At 53.0% G+C, this 26,785-nt stretch overlaps 10 protein-coding genes across 10 annotated transcripts; 4 read left to right on the forward strand and 6 right to left on the reverse strand.

Annotated features, from left to right (window-relative positions):
• Position 1: 1 nt before the first annotated feature.
• On the reverse strand, positions 2 to 710 carry NECHADRAFT_76695 (uncharacterized protein; the record flags this gene model as incomplete). Its single annotated transcript, XM_003046680.1, has 4 exons — positions 2 to 43; positions 120 to 126; positions 161 to 587; positions 635 to 710. 4 exons carry the CDS (start codon positions 708 to 710, stop codon positions 2 to 4), a joined length of 552 nt encoding a protein of 183 aa, XP_003046726.1.
• A 550-nt stretch (positions 711 to 1,260) lies between these two features.
• NECHADRAFT_58425 (uncharacterized protein) lies at positions 1,261 to 2,706 on the forward strand. The gene is made up of 3 exons (XM_003046100.1): positions 1,261 to 1,443; positions 1,538 to 1,723; positions 1,801 to 2,706. Exons 1-3 carry the CDS (start codon positions 1,378 to 1,380, stop codon positions 2,503 to 2,505), a joined length of 957 nt encoding a protein of 318 aa, XP_003046146.1. The 5' UTR covers positions 1,261 to 1,377; the 3' UTR covers positions 2,506 to 2,706.
• NECHADRAFT_66669 (uncharacterized protein) lies at positions 2,671 to 4,726 on the reverse strand. The gene is made up of 2 exons (XM_003046681.1): positions 3,517 to 4,726; positions 2,671 to 3,453 (listed from the first exon to the last, which is right to left on the reverse strand). The coding sequence occupies exons 1-2, from the start codon at positions 4,097 to 4,099 to the stop codon at positions 2,969 to 2,971; spliced, it is 1,068 nt and encodes a 355-aa protein (XP_003046727.1). The 5' UTR covers positions 4,100 to 4,726; the 3' UTR covers positions 2,671 to 2,968.
• Positions 4,727 to 6,347: 1,621 nt separating this feature from the next.
• NECHADRAFT_34374 (uncharacterized protein) lies at positions 6,348 to 7,264 on the forward strand (the record flags this gene model as incomplete). Its single annotated transcript, XM_003046101.1, has 2 exons — positions 6,348 to 6,438; positions 6,552 to 7,264. 2 exons carry the CDS (start codon positions 6,348 to 6,350, stop codon positions 7,262 to 7,264), a joined length of 804 nt encoding a protein of 267 aa, XP_003046147.1.
• Positions 7,265 to 7,433: 169 nt separating this feature from the next.
• Positions 7,434 to 9,028, reverse strand: NECHADRAFT_103516 (uncharacterized protein; the record flags this gene model as incomplete). Its single annotated transcript, XM_003046682.1, has 4 exons — positions 7,434 to 8,015; positions 8,063 to 8,782; positions 8,830 to 8,889; positions 8,945 to 9,028. The coding sequence occupies 4 exons, from the start codon at positions 9,026 to 9,028 to the stop codon at positions 7,434 to 7,436; spliced, it is 1,446 nt and encodes a 481-aa protein (XP_003046728.1).
• Positions 9,029 to 14,368: 5,340 nt separating this feature from the next.
• Positions 14,369 to 14,930, forward strand: NECHADRAFT_76700 (uncharacterized protein; the record flags this gene model as incomplete). Its single annotated transcript, XM_003046102.1, has 2 exons — positions 14,369 to 14,512; positions 14,565 to 14,930. 2 exons carry the CDS (start codon positions 14,369 to 14,371, stop codon positions 14,928 to 14,930), a joined length of 510 nt encoding a protein of 169 aa, XP_003046148.1.
• Positions 14,931 to 15,944: 1,014 nt separating this feature from the next.
• Positions 15,945 to 16,932, reverse strand: NECHADRAFT_91233 (uncharacterized protein; the record flags this gene model as incomplete). The annotated part of the gene is made up of 3 exons (XM_003046683.1): positions 15,945 to 16,460; positions 16,510 to 16,800; positions 16,852 to 16,932. The coding sequence occupies 3 exons, from the start codon at positions 16,930 to 16,932 to the stop codon at positions 15,945 to 15,947; spliced, it is 888 nt and encodes a 295-aa protein (XP_003046729.1).
• A 4,932-nt stretch (positions 16,933 to 21,864) lies between these two features.
• NECHADRAFT_102443 (uncharacterized protein) lies at positions 21,865 to 22,942 on the reverse strand. Its single transcript, XM_003046684.1, has 2 exons — positions 22,613 to 22,942; positions 21,865 to 22,564 (listed from the first exon to the last, which is right to left on the reverse strand). The coding sequence occupies exons 1-2, from the start codon at positions 22,818 to 22,820 to the stop codon at positions 22,161 to 22,163; spliced, it is 612 nt and encodes a 203-aa protein (XP_003046730.1). The 5' UTR covers positions 22,821 to 22,942; the 3' UTR covers positions 21,865 to 22,160.
• Positions 22,943 to 23,865: 923 nt separating this feature from the next.
• NECHADRAFT_91235 (uncharacterized protein) lies at positions 23,866 to 25,666 on the forward strand (the record flags this gene model as incomplete). The annotated part of the gene is made up of 6 exons (XM_003046103.1): positions 23,866 to 23,873; positions 23,946 to 24,009; positions 24,053 to 24,658; positions 24,705 to 24,864; positions 24,914 to 25,560; positions 25,592 to 25,666. 6 exons carry the CDS (start codon positions 23,866 to 23,868, stop codon positions 25,664 to 25,666), a joined length of 1,560 nt encoding a protein of 519 aa, XP_003046149.1.
• Positions 25,667 to 25,704: 38 nt separating this feature from the next.
• Positions 25,705 to 26,424, reverse strand: NECHADRAFT_66677 (mitochondrial 37S ribosomal protein MRPS16). The gene is made up of 2 exons (XM_003046685.1): positions 26,322 to 26,424; positions 25,705 to 26,267 (listed from the first exon to the last, which is right to left on the reverse strand). The coding sequence occupies exons 1-2, from the start codon at positions 26,396 to 26,398 to the stop codon at positions 26,000 to 26,002; spliced, it is 345 nt and encodes a 114-aa protein (XP_003046731.1). The 5' UTR covers positions 26,399 to 26,424; the 3' UTR covers positions 25,705 to 25,999.
• Positions 26,425 to 26,785: the final 361 nt, after the last annotated feature.

Below are 26,785 nucleotides of genomic sequence, written 5' to 3' on the forward strand. Positions count from 1 at the left end.
GTTACATATCCGCGCATTCCGACTCGGCTTCCTTTGATAGCGCCTAAATACGTGGAAAGTCAGCAAAGTCAAGTAAAGGGGTGGATGTGCACTCACTGCTACGTCGGCACGCGACACACCTCATATCTGTAACCTTCCAAATATATCCGCGGAAACTCACTTGAGTTTAATCGAGACCTCGAGATAGCTTAGCTTCCTCAAGCGGTTCTCGTCCTCCTCGTCCCCCTCCACCACCACGTCGTCCACGGTTCCAACCGTCCCGGTCCTGATCTCAACCTCACAGTCGCCCTCTTGTTCAAACCAACTAGCTACAGCGAGGGTCTTCTCAACCGCTCGTCCCGTGCCCATGACCTTTACTTCGGCACTGTCGGCATCAGACCCGCCGGCGCGCTTAAGAGCCTCGATACGGGAGTGTACCGACGCGTGCTTGGGGGCTGCGTTGGCAGTCCGTAGAGAGGCGTCAAGTTGCTTGCGCGCACGCTTGACTACGGACATGAATGGTGATTTTGAAGACACGTAGATGATACGGGACTTGGATGATGCTGGTGGTTGACGCCTGGTAAGGGGGCGTTTCTCAACACGGGAACCTAGGCAAGTTAGTCACAGGTTTGTGAGATACGGTAGTGATTCATACCCGTTGTGATAGAAGGCAGCTTTTCCAAAGTCCCATATGTCTTCTTTGAAGCCTTGCTAGTCTCTTTTGAGGCCATGATGTCGATTTTGCCTTGAGCGTGTGTTGCCTAGGACCGTAGGCAGACGAGATTTTGGAGATGGTTCAACGGATCGGCATTCAGCGACTCGAGGAAATCTCAATGATTGACTCCTCACGTCTGACTGTATGATTCGCCTGTTGCCTAAGGGGGACTATTGATGTGCGCCTTTAAAGTGTTTTTGAGTGAGAGAAGATGAGTTGAGGTTCTCACAGTTTGGAGGTTGAAAGTTTGATCCACCCCACTCTCGAATGCATGGCTACACAACCATCATAAGAGTATATCTACCATGTTAAACCTACAAAGTAAATAGATAATCTCAGTAATAATTATCAATCTCTTTAAGGCCCAGCTACCTTTAACATCTTTCTCATGTCCCGGTTCCAACAGCAATACTCTCTCTTTCTGTGCGCCACAATTGCTGTGGCGCAGCTGCCTTGATGCCCCTGCACTACTGCGCCAACGGCCCGCTACCAAACGTCACTCGAATTCGAAGCTCCATCCAAGCTCAGTCCATTTCGGGACATTCCTCCATCTCCAACTCGCTCACCATCAAGCAATCACTCCACCGAAACCTCATCCCAAACGACCGCCGCTTATCCCCCTCCCCCCGATCTCATGGCTGCCTACTCAGGCACTTGTTCGTACTAGGCGCCGTCCATCCATCATGTCGATTGCAATCTGGCCTTCCATCTCCCCCGACGAACTCAGGCTTAAAGCCGCCGAGACCCAGGTACGATGACGAGGAAATACGGAAGCGCAAGAGGGAGAAAGATCACGAGGCGCAGGACAGGAAAGCACACATCATGCTGATCTATCTTGAAAAGGCGCGCGAGCTGGACTGGATCGTCGAGGAGACGCTGCAGATCTGTCGCGATCTCAAGCATGGCCTCGAGGACTGTTATGCGCTCCTCGCGCCCATCGACCCGGGGAGCACCCTCGTCATGAGCACGCATCGCAACGAAAAAGTAAAGGGCACGCTCACCCGCGTCGGCACTCGAATCGTCAAAGGGGTAAGAAGAGCCTATTTGTTCCCCACACACTTTTTCAGCCTCGTTTCCTGCAAGCTGACGTTTTGAGCTCCCCCCAGCATCTCCATCTCCAGCTTCGAACGATACCCGCCCAGACGCTGTCGCTCTCCCAGTCCGACGTCATTCACATCCAGGCTCTCGATTCGTTGAATGCGTACCTAAACCAATCCATTGATCTCCTCTCCATCACCCTATCCAAGCCGCAGGACGCCCGCGACCTCGCTTCCACACTCGCCATCCTCGCAGACTCCCTCTCCGACTCGGTGGCACTCCTCAAGGGTCCCCCTCTGACAGATGCCGACCCTGCTTGGCAGACGTGCTCATGTCCGTCGTACCATTTTGAGCCCTCTCTAGGGCCCAACCTCAGCTTTTATCTCGGCCTGCAGGAGAGCTGCATCGTGCTCTGGCTGCGCGCTCTAGAACCCGCGGATGCACCCGTCCATTTTGGAACTAAACTCGGCCTTGCCATCGGAACCTTCCGTCGTCTGGAACACGACGAGATGGACACCGTTTTCCGGTACAATACCATGGGGAGCGATGCCGGGGGCTCCAAGCGGGGCAGTGCGCGCCATACCCCAGAGCCTAGATCGTCGGCAGCCGACGTGGAGAGCAAGGATGTGCAGGAAGTCTATGTCCGGGAAAAGGTGCGCGTCGAAAGTGCAGATCCGAGCCTCATCTCCCTGCACTCCAAGCTCGGCTTCCTCAGTCACATGCTCGGCCAGGCGCGGAGGAATCTGTCAGAGGTGCTCAGCGTCGACTCGTAGGAGCATTGAATTGAGGGGGAGGCCATGTGAGCAGGCTTGCATGTAAATTGATTGGATACCCTGGCGTTTTGGTGAAAGTGGCTACTGTGACCCCTGTAGCTCACTGTTGAGCTTCCTTGGTGGGCATTTGGAATCGGCACCAATTTGTTCGTTGGGCATGATTGTCTGGATTTCAAGTTCCATTTGATCTGATCTGACTTGATCTGACTGAATCTGTAGAACTGTAGATGACACCTGTACATGGATGCAATTCATGGTCCGGTTCCGTCGCTCCTCCGCTAAGTCCGTAGAAACACACAATAATGACACAGTACAAAGGAATTATGCATAGAACATGAACGATATGACCTCTAATCTCGTGCAAAAAGACATTGTCGAGTCGCCCGGGTCCGATTCGACATGACGAAGCTCCATTGGCTGAGACACTCCATCAGGAGCCTGCCAGCAGCCGCAAACAGGGCGTCTAGGCCACGGGAGACCAAGGCATGGGAATGAGAACCCGCGACTTCATGCTCTGGATCAGAGGAACCGTCTTGTGGACAGTGTCGCTCCAGCCCTCAACCTGCCAGCTCTGCTCACGGCGGGCACGGCGCTCCTCGAGATTGGCAAACTGCCACAGGTGGTGGACAGTGTTGAGATCGCCAACCTGGACGAACCAAGCACCCACGCCCTCCATGACCTCGCGTCGGGCCTTGAGGCCTCGTCGCCAGTGCGTCTCCCACTCGAGCAGGTTGCCGGGATGCAGTGTGTAAGACCGCAGCTCAAAGACGCCACCGAGCTGTCGTGGAGGGGTGGTCGGCCAGAAGGAAAACTCCTGCATCAGCGAGATGTTCTTGGAGTTGATCATGCCTTTGAGCTTGCGATCGAACTCGGCGAATTCGGGGTGGTGTGTGATGGAGTGTCGGGACTGGTGGTAGCCCTCGTACTTTTGATATTCCCAGATGTGAACTGTTACCCCGCGCATTCAGTCAGCACCTCGGCTTTGGAAAGAAGGAATTGGGAGATGCATACCAAACGTGTCGCAGTCGCCGACTTCTGTCCTCCAGCTACCAACGAGATGCACCTTGTTCTCTGGAGCGTTGGCCATCTTGGGGTACCAGTGTCCCACGAGGTCGACATACTCGTCCACCTTTTCGGGCTTGACCTCGTGAAAGACGATCGAGTGGACATACTTGCCACGGGCCAGAACTTGACTGAAGCTCGCCTCGAGCTGAGCGTCAAGCTCACGACCCTCCTTTGTGCCGTAGATGAGGTTCGTCAGAGGCCCAGCCTTGCGGGAGGGCTCTGGCTCCTTGACCTCTGCGGTTCGTCCTGCGTCGTCCTTCTGTAAGCCCTCGTCCGGCTTGGCGAACGGAACGTTAGCAGATTGCTGGTGGGCAGACAACTCACTGGCTTCTCGCTCCTTCTGTGCCTCGACCAGGTGCTCGCGGAATGCCTTCTGCTTCTGGTTGAACGTGTCGACGGCGGCGCGCGAGGGGTTGACGTCTCCCATGGAAGGCGTGTGGGCATCCAGACGAGCGGCAGTAGAGCTGAGAGCTCGCAGGCCAGCACGCGGGGTGACGGCGGCGGCGCGTGCGAATTGGCGACTCAGCATCTTGGATGTTGAGAGTTTGGAATGTACGGGTAAAGTATGAATGATGGAGGCGCAACGCGTGTCTGGCAAAGATGACACGGGCGCAGTTGGAGGAAGAAGAATGACGATCTCTCAAATGGTGTCAACGTCAAAAAGGCAGACGTTGGTTTTGGAAGATCTTAAAAATCGAACGAGAAGACGGGGGAAGATGCTCAAAGGAGGAAAATGGACCGAAGATGGAGTTTCAAGATGGCGGGAGGCAGAAGCAGAAGCAGAAGACAAGGTAGCGGCAGCAGCTGGTTTGTCGGCGTCAGGGTAACAATTGGTGGCAACCCAAGAGTTTCTGGAGGGCACAGCAGGAGCGGGAAGGCACAGTATTTTTCAAGCTTGCCCTTGCAAAAAAGGGTTTTTAGAAAAAGCCGGGGGACAGATTGGATGGATGGTTAGGAGTTGGAGGGACGGAACGGCGCTCGGGTTACCGTGCCAGGAATGTACTGTACAGGTGTATAATCACCCCGCACTTTCTGTTTGTGTTTGTTTGAGGTGATGACGAGACCTTTTGAGTGTCGCACAGACAAAAAGACAAGGGGAGAGGAGAGAGAGAATAGGCTGAATTTGAGGAGACAAGACAAGACTGGGCGGGAAGGTTTGAGTTGAGTTGGAGTGTGACTCGAGTACGTATCCTCCCCTTCTTAAAGCTTGGGGAGCTTGATGGAGCTGGAGCTCTATTCCCGATGATGTCACCTGCAAGGTTGCCATCACGTGTGAATGCTTAGCGTGGTCTTGGAAACGCGGGGTTCGGTGCATTGGTTTCTGCGGTTGCCGGGGTGGGGAAGCAGCTCGCATGGCCCCGCAGAGGTACGTACCCTCAGCCTCCAAATCTTGACACCTTGAATCTCAGGCAACTATCCAGGCACCCAGAAAACGTTCCGGGCTCGGCTTCGGCAGAACCCGCTCGGAGCTTGTTGGGTCTGCCGTTCGGAAAAAGGCTCGTTCTCAAGACTCTCAATCAATCTCAAAGCAGCACCCTGCCGAAACTCCCATCAACCCGAACCTCTACCTCGCACGATACCCACGAATCCGTCATCATGTCTTGGCTCGGTGTTCAGCCCCTCAAGAAGTTCAACGCTCCCTTCTGTACGTCCAATTGCGCCTGCGCCCTTGCTCTATGTGTCCCGCTGACCCCCCGAATAGTGAAGCCTTACTGGCCCTTCTTCGCTGCCGGTACGTCAATTTGCGCAGCTCGCCCGACGAAACGAGTCCCTCGACGAGCATTCCCCCACGCGCCCGACTCCGATTGATTCTTCGATGAGTTTTGGAACAGCAATTGATTCAGGATACAGGTGTTGTCATTGCCTACGGTGTCAACTCTGCCCAGACCGCCATGATGAACTGTACGACTCCCCCCAATGGAATATAAATCCCCTCAGAATGCGACGACTGACAAGAGTACTAGCCGCCGAGTTCAAGAACGACCCTCGCAACCCCAACGCCAAGACTGGTGGTCACTAAGGTCCAAACGGATTGAAAGGAGATGGGATTTCGTCAAAGCAACTGCATGAAAGATCCGCCCGAGCGCGAGGCCAGGGTCCATGAGATGAGATGGGATTGTATCATAGAGTCGCAAAAGGGGCTTAATTGACCTATCGAACGATATACGCGGGTGCCGGATGTGATGGGTGCAATTGGGATCGTGAACGCGTTGCTCCGGAGGTCCGAACTTGCCAGATGATTGAATCACGAATATCCCAGGTGGTTCAATGCCTCAATTGGCCATGATTGCTAACTATACAGCTTTGTTTACATGCAAATTGGTGACGTATTTCCGCATGGCGTTTGGCGATAGAGGAGTCATGTTAGGTACCAGTTATCTGATCCCAAGATGTCTACCTCCTCTCACGTAATACTCTAACTTGCATGTTCCAATAGCAGGTAAACTAGTATGCAGTCCAAATAGTCCATTGAGCCGCATTGCAGTCAAAAACTATATCCGAAAGACCCTTAACCACGGTTCACTTTTGGTGGGGATCAAACGTGATCCGAGTCGTGTAGCGGCCCGAGATAGGAACCTTGAAAGATTCTAGATAAATCTCATCCTGACAAATCATCGCTATCGCTCTCCGTCGACTCACACGGCGAAGCCCCCTTGCAACAAACTTTAAACATTTGACATATATAGATGCGTCTGCTTTTTGGAGTCTTGTCCATCACTAGACCTATTGCGACTAGACGTCTTTCAGCTTTTCACTCAAGAGTTTGCTTATCGACAATGACGGCCACGTCGGGACCCAATGGGGCGAAACAACAAAAGCCCAACGGCAAGGGGGCTAAGAAGGAGGTCAAGATTCTGATGCTTCATGGTGAGTGTTATTCCGGTTACATAGAATGTCCCTGGGCGTTTAGCTCGTCTTGGACGGCACACTACCCTGGACACTCGCACTCACTTTCTTTGACCATATGCTCACAATCTCAGGCTTCACACAATCTGGTGCTCTCTTCCGTGCCAAGACTCGCGCCCTTGAGAAGCTCCTCGTCAAGCTTCTCAACCCCATCTCTCTCCTCCCAGTTCTCATCTACGCCACTGCTCCCAACCGTCTGAGTGCGGAGGACATCCCGGGTTATCAACCACCAGAGGAACCCCCTGCCGAGGACTACCAGCCCGACACCTGGGCTTGGTGGCGCAAGGACGAGGCTACGGGCAACTATCGTCTTCTGGATGAGGGCATGGCAACTGTCGCTGAGGCGATCCGTGAGGCGGGCGGTATTGACGCTGTGGGTGGCTTCAGTCAGGGCGGTGCTATGGCCGCTCTTGTTGCTGCAGCACTAGAGCCGGAGCGGCCACTGCCCGAGGGCAAGGAGGGTGACTGGGCAAGAGGACTGAGAGAAGCCAACGATGGAAAGCCTCTCAAGTTTGGTGTCTTTTACTCGGGCTTCTGGGCAACACCCGATTCCCTCCAGTTCTGCTTCGAGCCCAAGATCAAGACCCCTACCTTGCACTACCTCGGCAGTCTCGACACAGTTGTGGATGAGAGCCGCAGTCAGGCTCTCGTGGATCGTTGTGAGGAGCCTCTTGTCATGGTTCACCCAGGAGGCCATCATGTACCCGTCAACAAGGAATGGGGAATGCCCCTGGCTGGCTTCATTAAGCAACATGCCGAAGAGAAGGAGCTTAAAGCGGACCTATAGACATCATGATAAACTTACACCAGACCATAGACTGCAATAGACAAACGGATAGACTCATGCATCAAGTGCCATGTTACATATCCTCATCCCGAGGCCTATCTAACCTGTATAATTACAGACCACCCAAACCGTCATGAATTGTAAACCGCTCTATCCTGACTCCGAGTTTCTATTTAGCCGGCTGGATCCGTGCCATCATCTCCTCTTTGGTGATGAGATGATCGATTCTCTCCAAGAGTCCCAACAAGCTCTTCATGTTGTGACTCCACTCGTTCAGAATATCATCAGCATCCCGAGGCTTCGCAAAGCTGACGATTCGTGCAGGTCGGTCAATCTTGGCGTACACAGTCTTGGAGGTGACCAGCTCGCTGATGTATTTTTCCGTCTCATCCTCAGCCAAGTCGAGCAGTTGGGTGAGGCGTCCCATCTGGATGCGAGTGTAGTACTTGGCAATGACGCGGACATTGTGCTCAATGACTCGCTTTCGGAGATCTTGCCATCGCTGGTGCGCCTTCTCGTCTTTAGACTGACCGGGCTGCACATCAAAGACATCCGTACTGCACAGGTGGGGGCCAAATCTCTTAGCAATCTCTGGCCATCGCATCAACTCGTGGACAGTAAAGAGTCGGAGAAGCTCAGCCTCAGGAGGAACTTCTGTGTTGCGGGTGTCCTTGTGAATTCGGTGGAGGAGATCGTGTTGCTCGTTGTCGTAGGGGGCGAGGATGACAAAGTAGATGATGCGCTGGAGGACCTGTAAGAGGTTAGAGAATGAATCCATATAAGAGTTCAAGAACTTACAGGGCGAAGCTTGGCCGAATCCTCCTCGACCGCCTCTGTATCCAAAACCTGTCGGTAGTGCTTGCAAACATCAAGGTACTTGTCCTCATGCTTGGCAAGGATGATCTGTTGCTCGTAGTATCGCAGCTTCAGGTCGGTTGTGTCATCTGGCTTCTCCTCAGGCACCTCCTCGCCGCGGGCCTTCTTCTTCTCACGCTCCTTCTCTTCCTTCTCAAGTTGCTCGGCCGTCTTCTTAGGCTTTCGGGCGAGGTATCGTGTGCTGATCTTGCGGCCCAGGATGCCAGCCTGAGTCCAATCTTCACTCTCAATGCAGAGAGCGACCTGAGCGAGGATGAATTCGGTCTTTTCCCGTCTGTCCATAGACCCAAAGGTCTCAACCTGAAGCTCGCAAAGGATCTCGGTGGCAGCCTTGAGATCGCCCTGCTCCTTCTTGATGTCGGAAAGGGTCTTGGTGACGCGGGCACGCTCGACTTCGACAAAGATCTTTCCCTCTGTCACTGTTCGCAGGGTCTCGATAACGGAAAGCTTGGTCTTGAGGTCGGGGGTGTCGTCGAGGAAGCCCATGACGGTCTGGACCATCTTGGTGATGGCCTGCTTGAGCTGGCTGTGCTTCTTGGACAAGACCAAGGTCTGGTCGTTCATCAAACTCCAGTCGCCGGCATTTTTGCATAGTGTGACGATTGCGATCAATACTCGTGATGTCGACGCAAGATCGGAGGCCTGGCGTCTGGGTTAGCGGGGATGGGGAGCAAGGGCGCAAGACATACTTGTCGGGTCTGCTTTTCAAGAGCAGCGAGCTTCTCAATGGCTCCCTGGAGGTTGTTGGACTATACTTGGAGTTAGTGGAAGCTTCAGCTGACGATGCAGAGCTGGGGCACCAACCTCAGCCAGCTTCTCAGCTTCGGGGAGCTGCTGGTCGACCTCCTTGGAGAAGTCCTTCTCGGGCTTCAAAGCTCCTTCAGACATGATGACGGGGAGCGCGCAGTATTGTCCACAGGAGAGGTATTCGGTAGAGCAAGCTCGTGGTGAGGCGACGAGATCTGGGATTCGTGGATGGAGTTGATGTGATTGATCGTAGGTCGTGGGGCCTTGTTTGGTCGAAGGAAGCTGGTCACTTTAGTGACGAGGCTCACGCAAGAGGCTCCTGCCTGTCGCGCGTCTCCACCCACCACCAAGGCTGGGGCTGGAATTAGGTGGGACCGGTTCCGGGGCCTTCGTCATCCAGTTGAGAGTGCACGTGACTTGACTTACAACCTCACGGCTCGTTGCTTTGGCATCCTTGACATTGATTGTGGTCATTAACATCGTTTATGTCGTATATAGAGGGCGTTTAGCATCGAATGGCCAGCGTTTTTCAATTCCGTGATGAAAGGTTCTCGAGACATCAAGACGTGAATAAAGAACGGCTGCTAGATGGGCTTGTTTGATTTTGCGACAGCGTTCCAGACAGTATTTCGATGCGCCAAACACAGTCTTAAAGAAAACCTGCTCCGCCCTTCAGAGAAGAAAATGGACAAAGCGCATAATTGTCTAAATATGCGTGGAAACAACGGATGCTCGGGGGTTGGAGAATGGGCCTCTAATTTTGCTCTCGAGGATCATAGCTTCGTTTGCAGGACCATCTGTGATGAACAATGGCTACATAAAAAATCATTGTACAAGACATTTGGTTGTTTTCCGAAATATGTTGCTGTATGCAAGGTACCTAGCGAGGCTCTGGTCACTTCCATGCTGTCAGCATCTGCACGCTTCATAACAAGGAATTTCGAATATTTGAAAATTTTCAAAGCATATAGATTACTCGATCTTGCGTATATTTACATGCGTATCAAAGAGAATGCGGAATCTCAGGTGGCTGCCATAACAGATTGTCAGTGCCAGAAAGTAGTCGGCCGACAGTTGGTTGATATGTGCCACTGTCCCTGATTCATAGCAGCCTGGCTCACTAATGGGGGCGCCAGAAACTTGATACCAGGCTGCGAGCTAACTGTTTTTTATCTGGGCTCGCTTAGTCCCACCGGAATTCTCAATGCTTTCCTTTCCTTTCTGCCACTTCACCTCTGACCCCTCCTAACCCCCTCCCCCGATCGCACTGCGTTTCTCTCGCAAATTCTCCCTTTAACTCACTTCACATCGGGTGTTCCAGTCCAAGGAGGAGATGGCCTCATAGGTCTGGTTGGAAGTGTTCTATCCTATCCTCTTCCGACATCACCAGATCGTTATCTCTCCAACCTACCTATCTCCTCTAGAGGCAGCCTTTCTCCAGCTCGATCCAAACCGCCCTTCGCACTCCTCGCTATCCTTAGCCTGCCTACACTTTCGCTACTCATCTTGGGACTCTGTTCTCATGGAAAACCCCGAAAACGAAGGCGATGGGGCGCCTCAGGTCTCTGGTAAATCAAAGCAAAAACTCATCTACTCCTCGTTGAATCAAATGCTGACAGTCTCCTAGCCAGTCTCCCGCAGGCGACCAAGTCCCTACTCGTCGATTGCCCTAACGAAATCTTGGTACACTTAGCTACCTATCTTCCTACGGAGGACCTTCTGGCGATGGGATCTGCCTGTCGTTTCTTGCACAGAATCTTCAAGGACTTCATGATCGGACAAGACATAGCCTCAGAGACAGGTAACGCACTCTTCTGGGCCTGTGACAACGATAATGCGGACCTTGTCAAGTACATTCTTGAAAAGGGGGTCAGTTCACACACCTACTTCTGCACCTGTGGAAAACCTGGTTCTCGAAAGACCTCCGAGGCGAGGGCAAGTCATGCTGCCAAGACCGGGTGGCCCTATTTCGAACCTCTTTGCGAGCACGACAGTAGCCGACGTCACGTCATGTACCCAAAGAATGGGCACGAGGTTGAGGAAGTCTCAGCGCTAGTCCTCGCAACAAGATCGAACAGTGTTGCAGTCATACAGATCCTGCTCGACCATGGTGCCCATGTTGTCGAGAAGAAAGGAGTCGTCATTCCTGGAACTATCATGCCCTGGGATTCCCGACTCTACAAGCATCGATCAGCTCTAAGCCATATACGATCCGTCGAGGCTGCAGAGCTACTGGTAAAGGCAGACCCCGACGCCATCAATGATCCCGCCAACACTCGGTATACACCTCTGGAGGTATTCCTCGCACACAGTCTGGCCTATGATCCTTCGGGTGAACAACTCTTCAGAGTTGTGGAGTTTCTGATCAGCAAAGGGGCACGGTGTCGACGACAACACAGTCGAAGATTCCTCTTGAACACTACTTTTACAGGTGGCCCTTTGTATCTGGCCTTGGCAAACGATTGTGAGGAAATTGTCAAGCTGCTGGTTGAGAGTGACCGACTCGGCATTGAGGACCAGAGTGGTGAATCGAGGGAGGCATTCATACGACTCATAAGCCCAGGCCTTGCCAATCAACTGTTCGGTGTGGTAATGGGATATCAATACGGGGACATGGCCAGATATCGTTATCTTGAAGCATTCGTCAAGGCTGGGTTCCCCCTGAACAAGCCCCTTGTGGGCAAGGCATATCCCTTAACCCTCGCCATACGTGACGGGACCCAACGCACCATCGGGGAGCTGATCCGTCTCGGAGCAGATGCGAATTTCACAGACGACACCAGTTTGCACCCTCTCGCCCTCAGCGTCTGCAGAACCAGAAGCCTCTGGGTCCGGGAAACGAGTGATATGGGGTTGGATAAGCAACAGATCAGCCCACACTTACTCGAGGCGTGCAACATCGATGGGCGTTCCCTTCATGAAGAAGGTTTCACCCCTTTGATGTTTGCTACCAGCGACATGATCATGCCAGAGCGTTTCAAGACTCTCATCGACAACGGCGCAGACGTCAGTCGAACCGGGCGGCTCTTCCCGTCATCTCCCAAGGTCAACGTCCTCCAGTGCATCTTGCAGGGATTCCCGCGAGCCCAGGAACAACAGGAAGGGTTATACATATCTCTTGACCTCTATCTACTCAGACCCAGTCACATTGCGCTGGGATTTGTCGCCTTCCGTCACTACTTTGCTATGACTTCTTGGGAACGCCGCATGGGCAAGCTCAAAGAACTCTTCCGTCATATGAAATTACCTGACGACCTTTACACTCCTGACGGAGAGAGCGTCCTGAAATGGGCTATCGACAACCTCTACTCCCATGACATGAAGGTGGTTGTGGACATAGCCCCCCCTATTTGTTGGGCAATGAGCATGACGGATCCCAGCGGCAAGGCATCATGTCTCGATGCGCTTTTCAGTCCTTCTCGATGCAAGGACTACCTCGAGTTTGGAACCCTGGACCTTACTCTCAAGATGGTCGATATCCTCACGGCAGAAGGTCTGCCAGCAGTCGATCCCATCGAAGGAAATACGCTTCTACACCGAATATGTTCCATCACGCCCAGGCTAGCAGACGAGAGCCGTTAGCAACGGCTGGCTCCTAAATACGGCGGAGATTTTGAGTACTCGGACGAAATACTAGAGATGATCCAAATCCACCTATTCGCCGCGCGAACTCACAGAGTGGTGTCCTCGGAGGTCAAATACCAGCACCTAAAGCACTTGCGCAAGGTCTATATCGCGGATAGGATTTTCAACATCGTCAAAATGGTGATGAAACTTGTCGAACATGGCGCTGACATCAATGCCAAGAATGCAGCCGGCGAGACTCCATTCAGTCTCCTCAAGGCCAAAGGACTCCTCCAACATTTGACAGTTCAGAGGGATTTGGGCGGATTGGAGGAGACAGAGGAGGAAGTGGTGCCAACGGAGGAGTAGGGGAGTACATTTTGAAGTGGCTATTGATGGATGACTCTGGGCGCCGCGGGATACTCTTGACACTAAATGATGTGCCCTTGTTTATAGGGTATAGGTTTTTGGTCTCGTCTATTTCTGGTATTTCTCTGTATGATAGTTGTATGTTTTAATATCATTCTATTCAACTTTTATAATACGGTTTACTCTTTGGCTTTTCTGGCTTTTCTAGCTCCTCATCTTGCTAATGTGGCAGTATATTCGCTCCCACTTGTACAGCATAGGTAGTTAAGCTTGGAATACGCCTAGGCCGTCAGGTATTAGTGATTATGTGCGGCTGGTTTATGCAAGAGTTAGAGAACCCTTGGATGAGGTGATGAGGTAATAGTGAGTAGAGCAACCTAAGGTCAGGCATAGGTTCGACTCATTATTTATTGAACAAGTACGCTGCAAGATGAATTCCAAAGAAAGGAGCCCTTGGGCACTCTTACTTTGCTAGAAAACGAAACTCGGCGAGGGGTCCCTTTATTTAGAAAAACATCGCCTTTTCATCAACATCTCTGGTACCCTGATATTCTGGTAATCACGCTGTGAGTACACTACCCACCTTTACAGATATCACCCTTACGGTGTTTTACAGCGTTAGGTTTTAATGCTGCCAGATACTTATAGTTGTGTTCTTGGATCTCATGTACGACCAAGATGTCATTAAAAGAGAAGAACAAATATCATCTTCGAAAGACAAAAGCTAACCTAGACCATGTTTGGGCGATCGTCCGTTGCACCGGAATCAAAGAACTCCAGGCCAAGTACTAACAAGAGTTTAACTTAGGGCTCTGTGGGCTAAAAATTTTCATCAAACGCAATACAGCATGATTTCAAGCTACAGTAGAAAGTGACGATCAAGTATAGTCATCTTGGAGACCATGAACAGGTCCCAAGACATGCAAGGTTGAAGATGCCCAGGCAGATAAATGGGGACATACGTTTGCAACCTGAAATTCGCCACAGAATGACATATCGGAGTAGACACAACAATCATTCAACCAGTACTCACAATATCGATGTGGCTGGTCATCACTAGTGACACATAAAATGAAATCTAGGACCTTGTCAACACAGCGATCGGTGTAATTCTAACTCAGCATGCAAACATGATGTAGCTTGCCCTTCCCCGTTGAGTCCGAAAGAGACAGAAGTATAGTATTCGCCCAGAATTGGAAGAGATTATTGAATGATTATCGGAAGAGAGAGAAACAAAGCCAAAGAATGGTTGAAGTTCATGGAGGTTCAAATAAAGAGCCAGCCCCACCTGGCTCTCGACCCCTGGCAGTTGGCCTGTGCACCGACATCATCACGTCCGTCAAGGCTCACGACTAAACAAGTTGAATCAAAACAATCACCAATTCCACCCCGATACTCCCCAGTGCAACCTCGACTCACACTCTTGTCGCTGCGGAACTCAAACCAAGCAATTTAAACATCGACACATTCGTCGTATCACCCGGAATAGTCCCACGCTCTCGACAAACCTTGTGAATCTTTCCGACTCTACCCCGCGACAACCCCACGATGGCCGCCGCCAACCTCGCGACGTACTCAGACTGCGTCTCGTCCCTCCGCACATCCCTCAAGTTCCTCGAGTCTTCTGTCGAAGCCCTCGACAATGGAGTTTCCGACTTTCCCCGTCTAGTCAATGTTCTCAAGACAGTCCGCGTTAGTACCACGTCCCCAAATCTCCGTCCACGCAATGCTAACACCGCTCTAGCACTACGAACTCATCCCCCAGCCTACCCTCGCCGCCGCAGAAGCCTCCCTCCGCGATGACATAGGCCCATACATCGCCCTCCTCCTTGCGCGCGCCGACTCACAGATCGAGCGTCAAGAGCGCCGTATTGAGACTCTCAAAGCCCGCGCCGAGCTACAGCAAGGCCGCCTCGCCCGGCCCGACGACGACTTTGACGCAAAGCCCAAGAGGGGCGCCGGCTCCGGCAGCCGCAGGCTTACCGCCGAAGAGAGGCTCCGCGCCCGGGCCGTCCGGCAGAGGAAGGAGGCCCTGAGGTACGGCGTTGAGAGGCTCGAGCTCGAGGTACTACAGAAGGAGAGGGAGCTGAGGAAGCGACTTGAGGGGTGATGATCGGGCCGAGAGAGGATACTCAGAATACTAGAAAAGCTTGTGCCCACTGGAAAGGGGATCTACGCGGCCAGGATGAGATCTGGTGATGGAGACCGCTCACGTCCAAAAGACGCGTGGATCGACACGCAAGCGAGATCGGCGCCGTGCATACAGCGGGCCACGTCAAGATGATAGATGGCGCCGATCCGGCCAGCGTCTAGGTTGATCCGGAACTCGCTGGCCAGAGTCTCATGGACGCGTGCCGTCCTGGCGCTAGAAATGCGCAAGATCCAAACCCGCTATCCCCCAGTTGGGACATGAATTTGATACCCATTTCTACCAAGATGGCCGCGCGTAAACCTTACGATCCATAGACTCGCCAGATGAACCCTATTCACACATGATTCTGAAAAGCTTTCATTCCAATAGTCGTCGTATTCACCAAAGGCGAAAGGATACCATGATCCCTCCTCATTCTAGCTACAGCTCGTCTCGGTACTGCCCATATCTGCACCTGGCATTTCCAGATTCCATTGACAAATACAGCCCCTTCGTCAAACAGTCGACTCGGGCAATGACCCCGAGATTTCCTCATCAAGTTTGGATCCCCAGTCGCATTTGGCTTTTTCTCATACAGCACCACCAGCGGCCACAGCCGTTGTTTCGCCTGCAAAGTCGGCAAAGTCGATCGAGTCAAAATCCTTGTGGACTCACAAAAGGGGGTAATAAATGAAGTGAAAACAAACAAGAGATGAGGACAATAAAAAGGAGACATTCGAAGATAAAATAAGGGAATGAAGCCAACTGCCAAGCGCCGTGGGCCGTTTTGTCAAAAAAGGGGTTTCGTCCCAAATATACTCCATCCAACATATTTCCCATCCCAGTACTGAACCAAATCGCGGAGTCGTGACTCTAAAACGTTATAAAACAAAACAATGAACGAGCAGCCCGTGCGTGGGTCTGACGGTGCTCGACGGCCATGATGTCGGTCGTCGAACGGGTATCCCAGTGAATCCTTGCGTGGATCGTTGCTCATAACAGGATGAGGTAGTTGCTGGGTGCAATACCCGTCTCGCCATTCTCCTTGCGCGCTTGCCACCACCGTCCACTGACGTCTGAGACTTCGAGGATTTCGTGCTTGGAGAAGGAGATCTCGTTGGCGTCGTCGGGGTTGGCCTCGTAGCTGTAGATGGCCTTTGCCCGGTAGGGGTACTCGGTGGGTGGTACAACCTCGGCGTCGGCTCCGGGTGAGTTTGTCGCCTTGGGTTGCATGACCGAGTTGGTGAAGCTCTGAGGGACTGCGGAGCCGCGGCCTCCAACTTGGGAGACGCCACCGACGGGGGAGGGGTTCTCGAAGCCGTTGAGCTGGGCAGAAGTGTACATCTGGGGAGGCTGGACAGAGTTGGATGTCTCGGGGCGGCCGCCACCACCGTAGCCGTTCATCGTGGATCGGTGAATTGTGGTCGACTCCTTGGCAAGGGCGAACGAGTCGAGGAAGGCTCGGGGAGTTGATGAAGGGTTGGATCCGAAGTAAAAGGTCCAGATAACCTGTGGGGTTTGTTAGCCGCGCGCTCAATTGACTTGAGACGCTACTTACGATGACCATGGCCAGCAGGATGAAGCCGGCCGAGGCAGCCTCGCGCGCACCGCTATCAGAGTACAGTAGCAGGTTCACGCCCGAAGAGACCAGGACAATTCCCGCAGCGAGATAACCGGTGACAGCGACATGGTAGGTATGGACAGAGTCGCTTCCAATAACGACAAATACTCCGACGATCAGGCACAGACTGTAGATGCATCCCCACCAGGCGAATGTCGGAAAAGGCGAGTCGTTAGTTTGTTGTATCCGTCCGATAATGCAGGCAACAAAGGTGATGCACCAGGCAAGCTGGACACGTTAGCGATGCGCTCGTAATGAGCTGACGACAGAAAGACGCACCATGGCAATGGACAACGTGGCCAGGGCGAAGGGGTCGCCGAGGATGTTGCTCATCTGGATGCCCTTGCGTCCGCCGTACATTCTCGAGTTGTCCATTTTCTGAAGCGACGGCGAGGTGACCGAGTATGATGGCATAAGGAAAGGAGGAGGTAATCAAGTTGGCGGAGGCCGGTCGGTGGTTGGGAGTCAAGAGGCGCTTTCTTGGGTTGTAGATTAGCTGACGAGCTGGGCGTAGTTAGGGCTCGATTGCTACCGGAGCATTCGGCCAAGGAAAAGCGACGAGAATGGCTGGAAGAGGCTGTGCTCGAGCGCGCTGCAAGTGGCCAGGCGAAGCTGTCGGCTGTCGATCGAAGGAGCCTCGCGGGCGTTTTTAATAACGGCTGACGGTCGGGGGGGAGTTTGGCTTTCGAGGGGAGTGATAGATAAAGAGAAGTAGAAGTAGTAAGCAGTAAAGAAGAAAGGAGCGACTAAAGTTGGGGGATCAAAGCCCACGGGATAAAGTTGGATGGGTTTTTGGTGGGAGAAGAAGAGTAAGATGGATGAAAAGGATTGAATTGGATGGACGGACGGTCTGGAATGGGAAGAGGAGGATGCGCCGCCGTGCGTGAGCGAGCAGTGGGTGAGAAGGGGGGGAAGAGAAACGCGGAGACAAGGGGCAACCCAGGCGCAGCGGATGTAGCGTAGGCTAACCTTACAGTGCTGCGCTGTAGGTACCGCAGTAGCCACGCAGCAGGAGGACGCTCGATTGTGGAGAGAGAGTTGGCCTAGGGGCCGTGGTGTGATTCGATCAAGAGTCCCGTCTTTTTGCGCGCGGCGCGATCGAAACAACAAAAACAGTGGCTATCGAGTCCCTACGCAGAGACAACAACAGGCGGTAGCGGTAGTAGCGGCAGAGGAGACGTGACGCGGTCACGGTCAGATCAGGCGCTGGGGTGAAAGGTAAGGCAATGGAGGCCAGGCAAGGTAGGACAAAGGTCAAGTCAGGTCAGGTCGGCTGACGGGCGAGAAAATAAGTCAGGGGCAATAAGAGCCTTTTTCCCAAGAGGACAGCGGGCCTGGTCCAGCAAGGGCAGCCTCGTATTTTTTAAGAAGGGAGTATTGGTCAAAAAGAGCGGCCGAATCAACAGTGAGATTGTGTCCAGCAATGCGGGGAGAATGGAAAACAATAAACGAGGTGAATCAGAAGGGGAAGAAGCTTTGAAAGAGAAATGCCACAGAACAGAATGGAGCTGAGCTGAGCTGAGAAGAAGGTGTGGAAATGGCGAGATCTCGGAGGGGGACCACAGCCAACCGACCCAGGCCGTCCTGGGGCCTGGAATCCAATAGTGCTGTACAAGCCCGTACAGCGAAGCCTCTGTAGTGCGAATTGTGCAGCAAGCCAGTAGAGGCCTCTGAGGTCGTGAGGGAGGTCCCGAAATGAAGGGTGTCCCTGCTTGACCCCCAGCAAATGGGCATGCGTCCTCCAGACAAGCCCGCCCGGCCCTTGCTCGTGGCGGCCCCAGTGCGTGCGTCCGTGACGGGGTGTGGGTGTGATTTGATGGCCTTTGATGGATATGGATGGAGATTTGATCCTACAAGGCCAGCCGGAGACCTGCAAGAAACCGAGTCCGTGATTGGATCAGGAGTGGTGGAGATGAAAAAAACTCGAGAGAGAGAAAAAAGCGTTTCGTTTCAACGTTTGTTTAGAGGACAATGAATGATTCGGTTCAAGTGAATCTGAGAAAAGTCAAGTCGAGCAGACGACCAGAGTCAAAACTCGTGGGTTGGCACCCAACTTATCTCACTCCGTCGTCACAGCATCCAGACATCTGCAGGAATGCATCACACATCTTCGCTGAAGAGGGTGTTGTCCAAGCTACCAGACCCCGTTCAAGCTCGAATCCAGCCTTGCAAAAAAGCCAAGGGCAGGAATCCGACGCCTCTCGAGTCCATGACCCAGACTCTGTTCTTCACCCGCTAACCACATTTTACCCCGTTGCTGTTTGAGGTTCAACCGGGGTGGAGAGGGCCGGCCGTGATGGGCTGCACCAGAGCTTGGATGCAGGAGCCGTAGAGAGTTTCATGGTTGCCGCTCAAGCGTAGCCCACGGCCCTCGAGACTTTGGATGGATCGCAACATTCAGGCGGTTTACGGCAAGATCGGGACGACAACAATAGGCTCCTCCCCCCTCCCTTGCCTCTTGCTCGCGTGCGTGTATGTGCGTGTGCATCCCGTCTCCCTCGACCGGGTCTCGGAATGCAAGACATCTGCTCCGTCCAGTGGCTGGTGCTTTCAACCTCCAAACCTTGGGGATCGTGACGACAAAATGCATGACCAAAGCTGGCATTGGATCGCAGTCAACCGTCCAGCCTCTGCAACACAGGCCGCAATAAAGCCCCAAGCCTCCACGTCCAATGCTTTTCTTGTGTCTCTTTGCTGAAAAGCCCGCCTTTCACCTTGGCGCTTGCTTTGCCATGTCGTGCCGCCCACCGTTTTGTCCCCGCCTTTGAACGAGTTGCAACGGACTTGATGGATTGCTTGCATCGGATCCCAGCGGTTGCGGATCGCTCCAAAACGGTCGGATCGGCGCTGAGCTTATCACGACCAGCGGCATCCGTCCGTGCCTCCGGAGACTCTTCCTACACTGCGGCGGCTTTGTGCTGCAGGGCGGCGTAGCACAGCTCTCAGATACTCTGGAGTCTTGTGCCGCTGTCTCACATGGTTGAGTGTGCCTGGTGGCTCTGTGATTTATCACCAACTATTGTCTTGGCGGATAGTTGATGCCATAGCCGCGGACTCGGGGGATGTCTATCTGTCTCTCACATCGTCACACTTGACGTTACAGTACAATTACCAATACCATCAGCCGCTCTTTATCACTCTCCATGTCCCAGACTCAGCTAAAACTGTGACCGGCTGCCTCCCCATCCGTCGACGACGGCCCCGATTCATCCGATGTTGCACCACGATGTGCCTTGTGCCTGTGCCGTGCCCAAAAGGCCCTTGAAAACTTTCCGACGGACTTGCTTTTGCCTGCCCCTGCCGCTAAGTCAACAACAGCGGGTCTTGCATCCATCAAGTCTCTCTGGCGCTGTTTTACCCCTGGCACCACCGAAACTCAATCCCGCACCGCCACGTCTTGAACCGAGATCCATTTGCCTTGTGGCTGGGAACCCGACCTTCTTTATCCCTCGAGAACGCGTGGCATCTGACGAGAGCCCTTGCAAGCCCTATCATTGATTTCGCCTCGGCTCGGTAGTTGTAAGCAGCCCTCTTCGAAACTTGACAGGGCAGCATCTGAGGTGGAGTAAAGCCCCAGTCTTGATCCCAACGGTCAATGGTGTGTCGACGATCGTCTGGCATTCCCGTTCTTAGCGCCCACGGATGCCGGGACGCAAAGCCAGCACTGATCACGATCGGCAAAGAGGTGTCCCGCGCGTATCTGTGACGCTTCTCGCCTGGGGCTGGTTACAGGGCGCTTCGTGTCTTGGTTAACAGGGAGAGCATTGCGAGCTTGAGTGCAGGGTTCTGTGGTTCGCGGTTAAAGAGGAGAGTTTTAGTAGAACTATGTGGTCATCTGGTACGATATCCACGACCCAGAACAAGAGTAGGCGGCGGGTTTCAGACTTGACCCACAAGTCAATCATCGCAGCTTGAAAGACCAGTCAAGATCCACTGTGTCTAAGAACTCTCAAGGTGGTCGGTCAACGTAGACTTGGGGGGGATGTGGGACTGTGTACCCTACACCGCGGGCATGGATACTGGTGCTTGAGAGAACTCCTCGCATCAATGGTTAGTTCCCATTGTGACAGTGAAACTATGAATGCAAGGGGAAAGCCTGATAATTGGGGAAGCGTGTTAATTGGTGTTGGGTCCTGGCTAAAGCAACTGACCGAACAAACAGCCCCGAGAGGACAATTTGTGGTGGCATGCAACCAACCATGAACTTTTAACAGCTGTTGTGAAAAATCGATCGTATCTCATTCAACCGGGACCTGCATCAACTGTGGCTAGACCTGCACAGTGCTTTAGCTGCAGGTGTTTAAACTCCTGCCAACTCGCGAAACAAACCGTCATATCTAGCCTCTCATTCAAGAGCCAGTCACCGATTCATCCGAGGATACGGTGGAACCAGTCAAGTCGTTTTCTTGAGCAATGTCAAAGTTACACGTAGCTCTTTAGTCTGCCTGTGAAGTTGCTGGGAGAGGCTGTATCCTCACGACTCGCTAGTGTCAGGCACATGAGTGCTGCTCCCTTGCCTTGACTCGCCATGGTGAGAGAAGTCCAGGCCACTGAGTTTTCCCCATCTCTCCAGTCCCAACGATACCCCACTAGAAATTCCGAGCAACTCTGACTAGGTTCCATCCAAGTATATGTGTGTCCTGTGCTGAGGTTATATCATGTGGCGATTCTGCGAGTGTTGTGCTGTGTCCTGAAAGCCACCTCAACAGAGGTTGATTTCTCTTACTCGAAACGGCGGGAAATCGAGAAGGAGACCGCCTCACTCTCGTGGACACTAAAACGCCATTTACAGGAAATTAAATTCATCCCTGAATTCATGCATTTGCCCCCATAGCATTCAACATGTAGGGTGGTGATTCAACCCTCTCGTCAGTAATTTGTTTGCTGTTTTCACCCATGCTCTGTGCTGACTGAAAACCCTTCGGGTTCGGTCCATAGTTTTTCTTCACTGCAAGTCTTGACCAATGTCCTCAACATCGTAGTTGTTAGCAAAAAGGTAACAATGACAAGCAAAAGTAAAGTCTCGTCTCCCCACCCAGAATCGAACTAGGGACCTTTCGGTGGCAATTTTCCAGTTACAGCCGAACGTGATAAACCAACTACACCATGCGGAGAAGATATTTGATGGAAGCGGTGAAAGGCTATGTCGTTTATGTGGACATCGTGAGATACTCCACCACGTTGGATTAGGGTTGGGTTGAGAGTGGGGTCTTTTGTTGCCGTTCCTGACTAACAGTTCTACCGTTGAGTACAGCAATGGCCTTGTAAGGAGAGATAGCTGGTTTGGAACTTGTGAAAGTGGTGCTTGATCATGTTAAGTGCTATAGATGTCGCAAGTTTCTCATGCTGTTGTGCTCTATGTAGTCCAGCTTTGGTGTATCCACTCATTTATCATGGGACATGCCTCTTCTCCCTTGCGGACTGGCATGTCGTCTTGATCATGACCGAAATATGTTGAAGGTCTGCCGTGAGACATCGACCCGAAGCTAAATATGCCGCTGATGGGCATCAAACTCAAATTGCCCCTTATGCCTGGCCGTCACACTCGAACATGTCTTCAATTCCAATGGGTATCTCGTATGCATCGCTCATAACTCGTCCTCGGCTTCTAGTTCTCGCTCTGCCCTCCTCACTTGCCGTTCAACAATCGCTACCCGTGACTCCAGGTCGGCCATGGTTCTCGAGTTGTCAATGACGCCTGTCTCGTACCATGATCGAATAACCGTCTCGCTCCGTTTCCGAAGGTCGGCGATTTCGGCGGCCTGGGCAATCTGAGTCGTCTCAATAGCCTTCATCCTATCCTGCAACGCAACGAGGTTTGCGCTCTCTGATGGATCGGGTATCGGGCTGTCCTTGATCGCGGTCAGGGACGAAAGAGTCGCGGGAAACGCAGAGGCCGAGGCGAGAACGATGGATTGGATGGCATCGCTGGATAGCTGCGACGGGGGATCGGAGGGAGCGGCTGCATGAAAAAAGTCCGGATGCGCCTTGTCTAGGCGAGATGAGCAGGTGTTCTAGCAGTATGCCCGTTGCGACGTACAAATCTTTATCAGTTCGGCATAGACGCGGAACTTGTCCAGGAGATGCGAGAAGCGCCGGTCGAGCTGGCTAATCTTCTCAACAGCCGACCGGTCTTGGGCCAGTGCCGGTGACACAGCCTGGCCATATAGTAGATGCTCGATACGAAGGAGTCGCGACTCGAGCAGGTCGAGCGTCGAAAGGGTCGTGTCGTCCATGGTGGTGGCCATCGTGACAAGTCGCTGGCGCGGGACGTTTGATGCACGTCCGCGGAATGACGGTGTGGATGCGGTCAAGGGCGAAAGTGGGGGGTCAGGAGGATGTCATGAACTTGTGAGTGAGTGAGACTTGCTGAACCATGGCCCTTTGATGTCGCAGACAAGGAGGCGCATCTGGCCCAGGTGTTTGGATGGACGGCATCCAAGATGGGAGAGACAAGAAGTGAGGTCACCTGGTGGTCTTCAACCAGCATCATACAGTACAGATGTGCCGGAATTACAGTGCTGGATATCCAGTTACACCGCCCGGGAGGCATCCATGATCTCACAAAGCCCCTGGAAAGCCCTGGATGGTCCCTCAACTTATTCCCCGGATTGGGACCCAAAGTTGGCTGACCCGGCATCTGATTGGCTGATTAACAATCGAGGCGCGTGCTCATTGGCCGCTTTGGCTCGGCACAAGGCTCCAGCGATAGGTCCCCCCGTTAGGTTTCTTTGTTCCCAGGATCGTGGCAGAAAACAAGCGCCGTCAGGAATTCCCAGGTCCGTCGTCATCTCCTGACCGGCGCCTCTGTTGGTGTCTTCTCCCTCCTGCATCTCCTCCAACCACATCGGCCTCGTTGGCACTTCTCTCGTGACTCTCCTCTGGTGTGTCGCGACCGGAGCGTTCAACCAGTCTTGGGGGCCTCTGTGCCGCAGGACGGTATTTACCGTGCAGTGCAGTGCAGCACAGCACGCAACAGCGAGCAGCCAAGTAGCGTTCCCATTGACGCAATCTGGTCTAGGGCTGCCACTCGTGGCTCCGGTCGGTCTCGCCTCGCCTCTTCGTTGCGAGTCAGCAATCGGATTGGAAAGCCGAGGAACGCAGAGATAGACACATACCTTCACTCGTGCACACTTTCTACATCGCAACATCTAAACGCCCCCCATCGTCGCAATACGTGCCCTTCCACGATCGCGCCGATTCAACCTATCGTTACGAGCCTCTTCGTCGTAAATGACAAACTACTCGACTATATCTGATGGAAACGCTTCAACAACCAGAAGTGCCGACGATATGTCTAGGTGAGACTCGCCCCCTTCAACGCCGACACCGGCCAAACCAAACATCCTGATCGCTGACCATCTGCTCTTCAGACCACGACGTCGCGGCCACAAGGATGGCGGCCATGGAGGCCAAGCCACCACGATCAGCAGTGTCGTGAACCTGCTGAATACCAGTGCGTCCCTCGATCGAGCCCTAGCGACGCGGTGCTGATAACGTCACAGTTGTCGGAGCTGGCACCCTTGCCATGCCCTCTGTCATGTCCCACATGGGAATCATGCTCGGCGTCTTTCTTATTATCTGGTCCGGCATAACGGCCGCGTTCGGCCTCTACCTCCAGTCACGATGCGCCCGATATCTCGAGCGGGGAACCGCGTCCTTCTTTGCTCTGTCGCAAATCACCTACCCCAACGCCGCCGTCATATTCGATGCCGCGATCGCGATCAAGTGCTTTGGAGTTGGCGTGTCGTACATGATCATCATTGGAGATTTGATGCCTGGCGTGGTGCTGGGCTTCCTTAGCAATGCCAACAGCGCTCCTTATCTGGTTGATCGAAACTTTTGGATCACCGCCTTTATGCTCATTATCATCCCGCTTAGTTTCCTGCGGCGGCTGGACTCTTTAAAGTACACCAGCATTATTGCGCTGGTCTCTATCGGGTATCTCATCATTCTGGTGATTTACCACTTTGCGGTTGATAAGCATGCCGACCCGGGGAGCATCCGCGTGATTCAATGGGGCGGAGCAATCGAGACGCTGAGCACTCTCCCCGTTGTTGTCTTTGCGTATACTTGCCACCAGAATGTAGGCGAGCTTCACCCCAATTGCTGAATACGTACTGACTGGCTAGATGTTCTCTATTCTCAACGAGCTCAAGGACAACTCTCCCTCCAGCGTTATTGGAGTTGTCGGGTCGAGCATTGGCTCTGCTGCCTCTATCTATATTGTTGTGGCTATTACTGGTTACATCACTTTCGGCAACGCCGTGGTTGGCAATATTGTTTCTATGTGTAAATGCTCATTGTCGTCTATCTTGATCAAGTGGCTAACAAAGCACAGATCCTACTGGTGCTGCTTCGACAATCGGAAAGGCGGCTATTGTCGTTCTCGTCACCTTCTCGGTCCCGTTGCAAGTCCATCCATGCCGAGCTTCACTCGATGCCGTCTTGAAGTGGCGACCCAACCGTCACTCTTCGGGCAACAGACGGACCTCAACTCCTCTGCTCCCTACAGCTCCTGCAAATGATCATGGAGCTGGCTCCACCATGTCCGACCTTCGTTTTGCTGTTATTACAACATTTCTTCTAACGTTTGCATACATGACTGCTCTATCAGTCACCAGCTTAGACCGTGTGCTCGCCTTCGTTGGCAGCACTGGATCGACATCGATTAGTTTCATTCTTCCTGGTCTTTTCTACTATAAAATCAGCGACCCTGACAGTACATATCACCAGCGTTTGGTTAAGGAGGACGACGACATGGGAGAAGACTCCAGCACATCAGATGTGGAAGAATCTGCCGCCCTGGCTCAGAGTACAACGAGCGTTCGCAGCGGTGTTAGCATGGCGAGCAACGTCAGCACCCGCAGCAACCGAAACTCATGGCGATGGCGCAGAAAGTGGCGATGGGATCTCGAACACATCGAGCACCACCACCTCCGCAGGCTTTCGCTCGCCCTCGCCATCTACGGATCGGTCGTCATGGCCGTATGCTTGGGCATCAACATCTTCTCTGCAGCCACTGCTAAATAGACTGTATTTTTCTTGTACGGCCTCATTGGGGATGACGAATGTTGGGTATCAAGACGTGTGACAGACGGCATATAGGCGTTTTGATAGCGAGCGAGCTTTGAAGACGGCTCAGGCGTTGTTTTAGATATGGTTTTGGTTGTGCTTCAATACAATTCTTAATAGCGACAAATGGCGTGTCTCTGGTAACCTCAAACCCTCACCACATATCGTACAGTCCTCTTAATTGCATTTCGTCTGGGTGCATGGTGACCTTTGGTGACCTGGCCGATATCGTCGTTTCTTCCCATCCAATCGTTCTCTGGAATTGCTCTCTCCATCAAATCGGAATACACCTGACCCAAGCCAACGCCTTGAAATGCCTTTCATACATATCATACAGCCTTTTAGGCCTCCCTTAACGAACCCTGACTTCCTCCGTCTTCACAGTACCCTTCTGCTGATCCTGCTTGGGCCCAAACTGCTTCTTTGGCAGGATGCCAACCATTGAGAGTAACCGCCATGCCGTGTCGGTGGGCTGTGCACCAACACCAATCCAGTACCTCGCACGCTGTGTGTCGAGCTTGATATCCTTGTGAAGCTTTCCGGAGTTGTCATACGGATCGGGCTTGGGGATCGGGTCGTACGTGCCGATAACCTCGAGCGGGCGGGAGTTGCGCGCCGTCCTGCATTCTCGTTAGTTGGGACGAATTGGTGAGGGCGGATTGAGGGCGGTGTACCGGGCGTGGGCGATGACGATGTTGTAGAATGGCTGGTTTCGGCGCCCGAAACGAGCGAGGCGGATCTTGACAACCATGGCGGCAATGGGCGAGGGGAATTGACGACCACGACCGAGATAGAACGGCTGAAGCTGGTATCGTGATGGTGAACAATTTCGAACCCCCCGGAGGTCCGGAGCTTGGTTTTGCCGCTCCAGCCAATCAGGGGGGGGGCCGAGTCCGGGGTGTTCGGTGTTCTTGCCCGACAGGCACGTCGCTGAAAGCACTGCGCTGATGTGATGTCAGTCCCCTGCACTTTCCGACCTTCCGCCATTGACGACATTCCAAGTCACCTTACTTTTGCATCATCTGAACGATTGGCTTTTTTTCTGCTGCTGAAGCTATTACGAAATATTGTGGTTTATTACAAGAGCTGAGAGATTCAAAGACATTATGGCGATCAAGGTAGGCTACGGGACACCATT

The sequence above is a fragment of the Fusarium vanettenii genome, assembly GCF_000151355.1.
Source record: "Fusarium vanettenii 77-13-4 chromosome 2 genomic scaffold NECHAsca_18_chr2_1_0, whole genome shotgun sequence".
Classification (NCBI taxonomy): domain Eukaryota; kingdom Fungi; phylum Ascomycota; class Sordariomycetes; order Hypocreales; family Nectriaceae; genus Fusarium; species Fusarium vanettenii.